Genomic DNA, 11,427 nt, shown 5'->3' on the forward strand with positions numbered 1-11,427 from the left:
TCCTTGTTTCGCGTCCAAGGCAATGACGCAGGTAAGAAGAGGTACAATTGCAGGCAGAAGCAAACGGACCCCGTCGGACCGGTTTTGGGTCGATCTCGACTATCTCGAGGGCCGAACGTGAAGGCGACTCGGACAGGCGTACCCCTTATTTCGTGACGTTCGCTGGAGCTCGAAATTTCCACGACTTGTTGCTTCGAGCCGATCCTACCCTCGCGTTGTGGAAAGTGCGACGAGTGCGATTGTACACCGGACTTCTTATATAAAGCGGTCGCCAGTTCTCCGGAGCTCAATTCCAACTCCAAACTCGTACTGAGACTTTGATTTATTCCAACCACCTGCAATCATCATGACCAAACTTTGGGTAAGAACATATTTCGCATATTTTTTCCCTGCTCTATTTATAACTGACTTTTAATTATAAAAAAAAAAAATTAACTTCACCGCCTTTGAAGTTATTTCCCTGCAAATATCTTGCCGAGATTTTGTATTTATTTTCTCCCCCTTGGCAATTTTTCACCTTTTTCGTCCCGTGAGTCCAAACTTTTTAATTACATTCTCGATTGAGTGGAGCACCTCAAGGGACAAACGGATTTATTACTTTTTTTTTTATCTCTATACTGCCTTTTAAATAACTGGCAAAAACGCTGCTTTCCTTTCTTTGAAGAGGTCGCGAGAGCTCTCAAAGCGAATTGTATAACACAATTTCGAATTTGAATGCAATTTAATTTGACGCCTAATTGATGAAATTTAAAAGTACTTAGTTTTGTTCATTCATTCAATTCTCTTGAAGCTGCAGCAAAAAATATTGAGTTTTCTCCATCACGTTGCAAATTATTCCGTCAAAAGAAAAAGTCCTTTACATTCAAACAAGAGGATTATTCTACCAATTCATAATTAATTACATGGAATATAATTACATCGCAAAAACTCTAAGTCTCTATAAAACACCTTTCAAAATTTTTCAAACAAAATTATTTGAATCGTTATATAAGCGTAAATGACTCAATGGAGACAAATTGCCTTCCGCTTGCTATCATGAATATTTATAAATATACCAGAAAAATAAAAATTTCTCTTTTTACTGATAAAGAGTGCGTTAGTTCAATTATTATAAAAAGCAATTTTTAAGTATTATATAAAAACAATATTTTTTATTTAACATCTTTAAATAATTTTCTTTAATATATAATCATTTTCTCTATTATTATTTTATTTAAACAATAATTTTCAGTTTTTTTTAATTAAAATTATAATATTGTTTTGATAACTATTAGCTCATTATTAGTTTTAATACGCCTTTAATTTTATGAACATGCAACTCAACCTTGCCAGATGAATATGCACAGGATTAAAAAATTACTCCTTTTTGAAGTTTTAAGTGCTCAGATTGACGTAAGACTATAATTCTATATTAACATTTATGATGGTTGTAATTATTGAAAACTAAATGAAATTAAGAGGCTGTTTATTTTATAGAAAGGAATCCAAAAAGCATTTTCTGAATAAGTAATCAAAAAATCAATTAAGTTGGATTCCCAAATTAAAAAAAAAAAAAAAAAAAAACGTCTTTCTATATAAAAGAAACAAAATTAAACTCATACAATGCTGAGTTGCTTGAAATATTATAAATATAGAAAAAAGCTATAAAAATCCCTGCGGCGCTGCCCGGCCACTGCTGCCGGTCTTACTTTTATTTTTTGCAATCTTGATTGATGATGTCGTGAACGATTTTCGTTTCATATTTTTCGTGTTGTGTGTTTCTGATAGGTGAGTCTGCTGCTGGCAGCTGTGATGATGGTCGTCTACGTGCAAGCGGTCGAGCCGGTCGCTGCTGAAACTCTGGAAACGGCCGAGACCGCCCACCGTGGAGGCGGCTATGGAGGCTACGGCGGTTACGGAGGCGGCTATGGAGGCTACGGTGGTGGCCACAGAGGAGGATACGGAGGATATGGAGGCCACGGCGGCTACGGTGGCCACCGCGGCGGCCACAGGGGAGGACACTTTGGCTAAAAAAATTCTTAATTGACTCCTTTTTCGTTTCAAAAAACGGCCTGAATATTGATAACACATTTTAAAGAGCAATTTGTATAACTCATATTTTGATATTTCGATTTCGCCAGAAAAAATTCATATTGTCAAAATTTCTTTGATAGCAGTAAAGGAGTTCTTAAGAAAAAAATGCACTTTTAAAAATACAAATGTAAGAAAGTCTGAAAATAACTGGAAGAAAAGTTGCGAGAGCAAACAAACTTATTGCAACTACGAGTACGGAGAAGCATAAAATTGACGATCTTATTTAGTGTAAATATTTCACGACAAAGTGAGCAGAGAAAAGTTTGTGCAGCAAAAAATTTATTACTTGTGTACAAGAATTTTATTTTTATATATGCACTATTTAATAAAGTGTGCCGAGAGGCACTTCTTAAATAAAAATATGTATAATTTGTTTCTTTAACTGAACATTTCACCTCGAGGGGCACTAATTGCCAGTGTTGAACAAGTCCTTTTGAAATTATATCTAACCGGGCAGAAAAGAATAGCCGTTGAGAGTCGGAGGAACTTGTATGAAGCTAATTAAGAATTGCGCTTTTGCATCTCTAGATCCTTTAGTAAAAGTCACTTTGGCTTCGTGGCGTCGCTGTAAAAATTTATTTGATTTTCCGCATCTTGCACTTTGGTAGAAGTTAATAAAATGAATCCTTATTGAGGCCGCATCAAATTTTCTGATCAAAATTTGGAAAAAATTGTCATTTTTTTCAATGAGAGAGAGAGATTGAGCAAAAAGAATGAAATGATATTGAATTTCCCAGGACTTTCTATGGTTGCCTTGAATTTTAAAGTAGAACTGTGATAAGAATCTTTTTGAATATCAGGGCCATACCATTATTTTATATTTTATGCCCCTTTAATTTTTCTTCAAATTTATTTCATATTGTTTTTCAGCTTATATTTACTTTTTTCGTTCAGATAATAAATTTATTAATTCTGATTCTATATCAAAGATATCCAAAACTAAATATTTCATGTTCTTCAGTCAATAAATTAATTTTAATTGATCGTCATTAGCATTACGTGAGTTATATATATTTTTCTTTTAATTTTAAACTGCAAAAGGCTCAAAATATAGTATTTTTATTTTTGACTAAATTCAAAAGCAAAAAGGTTAAAAAAAGAATTATAAAGAAGGATAATCTTTGTTTCTTGATTAAGAATTAAAATCGAAAATTAAAAGTATGTTAAACATTAAGCGCGATTGCATTTCCATGGCAAACCTCTGAAATATAACACGTCCAAGAAGTTGTAGTTATTCCAAGGTCAGAATTCAGAAAGTCCTGTTGCTTTAACAAGGTACGGCGACCAGTTCCATCTTTGGGTACCCTTTATAGTGTGGCCGAAGTAAAAGATTTAAAAATTAAAAAGTCAACACTCGAGCTGGACTTTTACAAACATAAAAATTGAAATCTCTTTGGAAATATCAATTATGACAACTGACCCCAAAGCAGGCCGCTTTTTGGCGTCAGTTTTCATTAAAAGCTTATTTTTAATTTTTTTTTTTTCAACAAGAATCTGTTTAAAGTTTTCAAAAATTACTTTTTTTCAAGAGATATTTATATTTTAAAATTAAAATTAAAGCTATATAAGACGTCCCTCTATTTGCGAAATCATTTTTTACCTTTAAATGATGTTGGAACCGCTTACAGTTTTCAATTTTGTGTAGTTAATCATTTGATAGAGCACGTTGTACACCACAATATTCGTCTCACAATCGCCTCTTGAACGAATCCGTTTACCTTGTTTATAGCTTATGAGAAAAAAGAAGTTCTTAATTTAAATGCCAGTTTACTTAACTCTTCATTAGTTAAAAAAGTAAATAAATGAAAAAAGAATATGTCCTGGCTCAAAATTTACGAGTTTTCATTTTCTTGAATAAAAATGCTAATTGATGTTTGAGAAATTATATTTTTACTGTCCAGAATATTTAAAGATTTTTTAAACATTAATTATTTTATAATATTACAATATTAGCTGTTTAGGAATATTTTTAAATATTTTAATTAAAAATGTGTGACGCTTGAAACTTTTAACTTTTTTTAATGAAAATGACTGTTTCTCCTGTGTTCTATATAAAAATTCTTTTAATATAAAATTAATTTTTAGAAATTAAATTTCTTTTTTTCCATCATGTCATGACAAATTCCTTTTTACACTTTATTTTGACATGCATGCAATTATGCACAAAGTCGATGGGTTTTCTTTTCAGTAGAACGTCAAGTGTCAAGTCACTTGCCATACAAAGTAACAACCGCGCTGCATTAAACTATCAAAGCGCCTGCAGGGTATGCAGCAAAGTGCTACACGACATTCTCTTTCTCTCTGTCTTTATTTTCATAATGAGTCGATGTCTGTGCTTCTTCTTCTCCTCATAAGCGTCAAATTCAGTGGTGGTTTATTATGATTGTGCGGAGCTGGTCCATTTATCTCCGCAGCACCTTCTTCTCCTCGCCTCTCTCATGGAGTGATTAATGAATGGTCCCAGTTTAGACAAACATGCTCTAATCTGACACCGGCTCCTCTTTCTCTTGCAGTTAAACGAGGCTTCATTTCATAATAAATAAACCCTCTCGTCGTCTACAAAACAAAGGCCAAGTTCTGAATACTCTCGGAAAACACAATTATACTGCACAATAGCTCAGAAAATGGATTCGAGTGTGGCAGATAATTGCTGATTATCCAACGCGGGCACGTTTGATGGAGTTGTTAAAACCTATCAAGACAATAAAACTGGAAGGAGCTGCAAAAGGATAACGAGAGTTCAAAGAGTATTGTTACATTATGAAACAATTCGAAGTTAATAATGAATGCTGGCAACAATGAGTAGAAAAGCAAACTCTGTTTTTTGGGGTCTTCAGATTTAAATTTTTTCCAAATTAAACAAAATCAGATTCGTTCCTGTTTTTAAAAAAAAATCAATGATTTATTTCTGATATGATATTTCTTTTCTCAAAAATTAACTTCAAAGGGATTTTTAAATTTTAACGCCTGAAAATTGTGAAAAATGTTTTATATAAAATTATATAATATGCACTTTTTTGTCCTCGTAAGTATGCTTGTTACATAGAAGTCATCCGAACAAATCTATATTTTTCTCTAAGTGTAATAATAATGCTATGAAAAAAAGAGTCGGAAAATTTGTGCTTGAAAACAAAAAGAAATTCTAGTTTTTACCAAGGATGTAAAAATAGCCAAAAATTTTAATTTCTTTTGAAGAAAAAATTATTTTGGTTTGGCTAATTGGCATTTCCCTGCTCGAATAAAATGTGCCAAAAGCACAATGCCTGTAAACACACTGTGATTAATTGATTTACATTTTATTTTCTATCTGATACAATATGAACATCAATGGGGAATCTCTTTTATGCTCCCGTTTCTTGAATAAGGATTGGATCTTTACAACATGAATAATGTTCTTGGTTGACACACTAATAAATTTTCATCTAGGGCTTAATGATATATGGTCAAAGAAATGCGCAAATGAAGTGTGTATGTAAATTCAGCTGGTAAAAAACTGTGTGAACTCCTGCTGGTGATCTGATCAGGTAGTTGTTGAGAGCTCAATCATAGTCGCCATTTCCCTCCTCTTGACTGTTGTTTTACTCATCATGGATGCATCTGACTGGGGGCAAAACCCTATTTGCCTTTGCCAATGGGGCTTGGTACCACAAACACAGAGGGGAATTTTCCAAGCCCATTTATGCTCTCACCATGCCACCAGAAAGGATCGGAAGCATCAAAGACAAAAACTGCGATCGGGAAAAAAAATTGTACAAAAGCGATAATTTCAAACAATTACTTTCTTACCTATGTCACCCACATTGAGTGGTAAATGCTCCGCTTGTCCACCCTTAAAGTTCATTAAGACCTCTACTTTGAAATAAGTGTTTTTGGGGACTTTGTAAGTAATTATAGCTTGCGATTTCTTCGGTGGAGTTGGTGAAGGTGGAGCAGATATACTTCTAAATGGAGACAGAAAACATAAGTCTTGGATCATAATGACTTAAGGTAAAATTTCTTACTTGACGCTTTCAAAGTCTTTATTTAACGTACTACGCATCCGCAGCAATTCCCTAATTTCTACGGTCTTGACAAACAAATCTCGTCGTATGAATTCAATGTCACTTTCAAGCCTCCTTAATCGAGTCGCCAGTTCTGCTCCATGTAATTCTCTAAATATAAAACAAAATTACCATATTATTTGCAGGGGTCAACCTAGAATAAGTAAAAAAAATCGTGGGTCAACTGTGCTAATTTTTGTGCATATCCTTTAGCATGGGTGTTGGGCTCCGATAAACATATACTATTAATGAAATGATAAAAAATTGGTATGCTTACAGCGTTTCATCATTTTGCAAGTCAGTCTTCTCAGCGAGTCTCTTCACAAAGCCATTGGGGATTCTGCCTGTTTTTCCTTTTTCGTCACAGGCAAATGACCAGATCGTATTGATTTCATGAAGAATCAACACTAAATAAATTATTTTTTTATTACATGAATGCCATTAAATCATTTAGGTATGCTTACAATTATTTCCTTTCTGGAAAGAAAGAGAGTTTGGGTCACTTCCGGCTTGGAATTCGAACAAGGACTCGACCAAATAAGGAGAACTGCAGGCGCTGGTGCTCTCCAAGTCTGAAAAATAAAATTAAAATTATTTAATATTCGCAAATTTTAATACACATGACACAGGCGCATTATATTTTATTAATTAAAATTTTCCCTATTTTGCATTTGCCAAGAATTTTGATACAAAAAACAAAATATTCAGTCATTTGCGTTGTAGAAATTGAATTAAATTAAAACAAGTGGAACCAAAAGCAGAGAAATTGGTGTTGTTTAAGTTAATTCAAAATAATTAATGAATCGTTTAAAAAAATGCCTTGTTTAAATTCTCATCTTTTTTTATTTTTTATAATTATTTTGCAAAAAAATGGAGCAAAATTTTCTTGTATTTTAAAAGAAACTACGTTTTTGCACTCAAATTCTCGTGTGGCAGCAGCAGTTTGAACCACTGCGACAGCGCGGTATTCCTTGACCGCTCTGCGATACTGCAGTTGACCTACAGTCCAATGTGGATAATATAATTTAAATCAAGGAGGCTCTGTGGCTCGTAAATTTACATGGAGGCGAATGTGTGTCCGTCTTGAGAGTGGGGTACATTTGGTCTGGGGTACTATTGGTCGGATACCGCTATAAGGACAGATTGGGGCGGTTTACAAAATAATATTAATATTGGGAAATTGTTGCCCTCAATATTTTTAATTATCACAACAGGAACTTGTTTGCACTGGTTTTGTCCCAGTATCTCGCATCTCGGAACGAAATTCCACATAAAAGGCGATTGGTCAAAAGTTAATAATATAACAAATTAAAAATTAATATAATTTTTTGAAAACACTCAATTTTTGAAGTAAGAGGATTAACATTAAATTGTGTTTTTCTGTTCATCTCCATCTTCTTGTACAATCCGCTAGCAAAACACACATATTGCATCAGACAATCGCTTGTCGAAAAAATGTTTTTATTTAAATATTATTTTCTTATGAACATAAAATATTACATTTTTGCGCTTTTTGTTTCTGTTGGAGCCACAACCCTCGGAAAAAAGTCGAGTATTTTCTCTTATCGGGGGATTCTAAAAAAAAAAAAAAACGCATTATTGCAATGGCGCATACATGAGAAAACATAATAACTTTTGTACACTAGGTTTTGACTAATTTTTAGAACGCACAGATATTATATTGGATTCCAACATTATTTTGCATTTGTTAAAATGGATATTTTAAAATGATATTTTATTTCCATTGTCAAAATTACTCACGGAATCGGATGGAAGTGATAAAAGTGAGAAAAAAATTCCAAGAAAACTATATCGTTTTGAAATTTTCAAATAACACGGCTTTGAACCATCATGCGCTTAATAAAATAAGAACTCCACTAAAAAAAAAGATAATAATTATATATTTTTTTAAATCTTGGAGCCACAAGTTCAAATTTTTTATATTCCTTCATATTTCTAAAATAATGAAACTTTTGTTAAAATAAAGATGACGCTTTTCCGTTTTTATTCGAGTGTACCTCTGTTCTCTGATGCAACCTCCCATCAGAAGAGCATCTCGCGATAGGGTGCGAAACCGGAGATCATGTGTGAGGCCGGAAGTGAAGACGCCAGAGTAAATGATACAAGAAAATTCGGGTAATACCGATATTTTTGCCAGCTTTGTTTGGATTTTGATAAACTATATTAGTTAATTGTTTTCCGTTTTTTATAGAATTCGAATTAGAAATATTTTACGGAAAAATGAATAAACACTCCCCTTCTCAGAAAGAACCATTGTATTTTCAAAATCATAATTTTCTCTTTTTTTTTAATGATTACACGAAATTCTTAAAGAATTTATTCTTAAAGAATTTTGCAAGACATAATGAAAACCAAAGCAGAGGGAGAAATTTTTGAATATTCTGGAGCCACCAACTTTCATTTCCAAATCCAAATAAACGCCAGATCTGAACCTGATGTTTACTATACGCCACAAAATTTGATTATTAATTTGTCCCAATACGCTGCAAAGCGAACAATGACCATGAGTGAATCAAAAACTCAATCACAATCAAGATGCATTCCAAAATTTCCAGTGCAAAAGTAAATCATTCACAAAAAGTAAGTGATTAATTCATATCATAATTGTAGTGAATTCAAAATGTGTTAATGTAAATAAGAAAAATTAATCTTAATTTAATTTCATTTGTTTCATGAATTTTTCAATTTTCTATTGTTTCAATTCCATAAAAATCTCCTTTTGTGCGTCATGAAGGGCGCGCATTTTTGGCACTGGAATTTGACCTCGAGCGTTGACCCTTGGCCTCACTTCTTGTTGCGCAGAAATTCACCTCTGCATTTTCTGCATTCCGGCGTGTTATCAGCAGTCCTTTCGATATCTAACAGCTTGAAAACATTTTTAGAGAGATCGACGTTCTGCTTTCGGCTGACAATGAGAAAAAATGCAGGCAAAGAGATTTTTTGTTCTGCATTTCTGCGAAGATAAAATTTAAAACATGTAAAAAATTGTGCTCGTTTACTGACTCGCTTACAACTTCGACGGTGACCTTAATTTTATGCACAATTTTATCTATATTAATTTATTGAGCAAAAGGAGTGCGCTCTGCACATCCTTGATGAAAACTGGGAAAACTAATTTAAAATATCAATGATGTCCACTTGAATCAATTGATAGCAACGCGGCCCATACAAAAATTTGAATTTTTATAAAAAAAAAAATATATATATACAAATAGATGTACATACCCTGCGCAATCTTCTCTTCCACATCCACAGCTCCAGCGTAGTCCATCTTGGACGTGTTCAGGTGACCAGCCCTTCGGACAACTTCTGGTGTCGGCCTGGCCAAATCGATCGCTTCTTGGTCTGGTCGGTGCTTTCCAGACTTCCAGACGGCACCACTCACAAAATTGTTCCTCCCAAATCCGTTGATCGGGCCTCACAGGAAGAAACACACCGGACACCCTCTTGCCCTTGCACTGCAAAAATGTACTCGACCGTCGTGGGTCACGGGCACGACCTCGGCCAGGACTTGCGACCAACAACAACGACAACTCTGTCCAGTGACTTGTTGCGCTTATGACCCACAATCACAACCAACTCACACCTTGCTGGCCACTTGCATTTTCTCCAGAGAAGACAAAAGAGTTGCGCGCATGCGCCATCTCTACACAGGGTGCAAAGAAAGTTGAATTGTGAATCAAATTTTAAATATTAATTTGCCATAAACAAAAAACTTAACCAGCAAAAACAATGTTTCTTTAGTAACTGATTATTTTAAATCATTTTTACTTATAATTATTATTTTATGTCCGCTACCGAAATTCAGGTTTGTAAAAATAAAAACAACTTGCATATTTTTTTTTTGCAACAATTTCTTGTTTTATTTTATTTAACAAAAAGCCAAGAAAAGTGTTGAATACACCCACTGAAAAAAGGGGTGGAGTGTGTCGAGAGTCGCATCGGCCGTTTCCTACGCAGACCCCTCTCTCAGCGAAACGCGGACACCCTCTTGCAATGGCAGTGTCCGGTCTGCGCGTTTTAATTTTCATGGATTCGTATAAATAAGTTAAGTGTGGTGAGAAAAGACGGGGGGCGTGATTAGGCGACGGCGAATGCGAGCCGCGCGCGGTTGGTTTTTCTTCTTCTCTCTCATGTTATGTTGACATTTTTCAGAAGCAAATATCCGTCTAATAAAAAGCTTTTTTATTATAAGCTACTCAATATGTGTCTATCCTAAAGTTCATATAAATTAGACTACAATCACGATTGGCTCATCTTTTTGACGACAGAAATATTTTTCTTCAGTTTTTTCCATTTTTTATATACCGTTTTTTGCATTTTTTTTTTACACGTTTTCTGCTTTCGGGGAGAGGGCAGTTGTTTATATAAAGAGATGGCACCGCTTACAAAATAAGTCGAGGGTGGTTTGTGATTCATCATCGTCGAAACAATTCAAAAGAAAAATCCAGCAACAAGTTTCAAGTTTTTTTTTGTTTGTTCAATTGATGCGCGTGTTTGTGAATTTCGAAAGGTATACAGACAGAGGATTCTCCGGCGTCGGTTGAGATTATTTGTAATAATTATTTCTTTTTCTGATCAAAAATATGTGTCGGTTGGTTTTCGTCCTATAATTTAATGTTCTTTCGTCCGATGAGAGATGAAATGCATAACAATATGTATAGTAAATAAATTATATACTCGAATCGAGATTTTTACAAACATTTCATAGAAAAAGACAGAGATGTGGATGATATAGAATTATATTCGTCTGTTCTTTTTTGCTCCTATACAAATTGTGTGTGTGAAATGCTGCGTGTGAGTGTGTTAAAAATTCTTTTCACCGTACGAGGTTCGACAGGGAGGAGGTATGTTATGTACATCTCGTTTGCGTGTGTCTGTGTATCTTTAAGTCGATAAGTAATATATTTTTTAATATAATTATAATTAATTATATACTCTTTGGCCAAAAGCAGCGCCGACGGTCCGCCGCCGCGTCCCGGCCGGTTCTGTTTATTTTTCAACAGTGTATATTTTTTTCGCCGTTTTCTTTTTTAAAATGTCAAAAATATTTACTATCTCGTGTGTATTTCGTCGACAAAAGTGTGTGAGTTTTGATCTCCGGCGACGTGTATGCGGGTTGCGGCGGTGCCGGCGCACTGCTTTCAGTGCAGCTGGGGTACGAAAATTGCGATTTTTATACAAATGACGACGAAACTGAATCGAGACACTTTGAACAATGTGAGAGGGGCGTGTGTTCGCGACACAAAACATCATTTTCATATAAATATTTTTTCAGCAAACAATCAATCTG

General features: G+C 34.3%; 2 protein-coding genes across 2 annotated transcripts; one reads left to right on the forward strand and one right to left on the reverse strand.

Annotated features, from left to right (window-relative positions):
- The first annotated feature begins 201 nt into the window (after window positions 1-201).
- LOC132201169 (uncharacterized) lies at window positions 202-2,435 on the forward strand. The gene is made up of 2 exons (XM_059627115.1): window positions 202-361; window positions 1,768-2,435. Exons 1-2 carry the CDS (start codon window positions 347-349, stop codon window positions 2,008-2,010), a joined length of 258 nt encoding a protein of 85 aa, XP_059483098.1. The 5' UTR covers window positions 202-346; the 3' UTR covers window positions 2,011-2,435.
- A 2,573-nt stretch (window positions 2,436-5,008) lies between these two features.
- LOC132201892 (uncharacterized) lies at window positions 5,009-9,778 on the reverse strand. The gene is made up of 7 exons (XM_059628435.1): window positions 9,721-9,778; window positions 9,360-9,551; window positions 6,578-6,685; window positions 6,391-6,520; window positions 6,075-6,224; window positions 5,860-6,014; window positions 5,009-5,801 (listed from the first exon to the last, which is right to left on the reverse strand). The coding sequence occupies exons 1-7, from the start codon at window positions 9,776-9,778 to the stop codon at window positions 5,689-5,691; spliced, it is 906 nt and encodes a 301-aa protein (XP_059484418.1). The 3' UTR covers window positions 5,009-5,688.
- Window positions 9,779-11,427: the final 1,649 nt, after the last annotated feature.

This window comes from Neocloeon triangulifer, unplaced genomic scaffold (assembly GCF_031216515.1).
Source record: "Neocloeon triangulifer isolate White Clay Creek 2 clone unplaced genomic scaffold, ASM3121651v1 ptg000014l, whole genome shotgun sequence".
NCBI classification, from domain to species: Eukaryota; Metazoa; Arthropoda; class Insecta; order Ephemeroptera; family Baetidae; genus Neocloeon; species Neocloeon triangulifer.

Excerpts from the sequence above, each read along its gene's own strand:
- LOC132201892 (XM_059628435.1), bottom strand. The coding sequence starts at position 9,778 with ATGGCGCATGCGCGCAACTCTTTTGTCTTCTCTGGAGAAAATGCAAGT. Across the intron at positions 9,552-9,720 it reads AAATGCAAGTGGCCAGCAAG|GCCCGATCAACGGATTTGGG; the intron begins GTGTGAGTTGGT and ends TCTTCCTGTGAG. Across the intron at positions 6,686-9,359 it reads GGAAGAGAAGATTGCGCAGG|ACTTGGAGAGCACCAGCGCC; the intron begins GTATGTACATCT and ends TTTATTTTTCAG.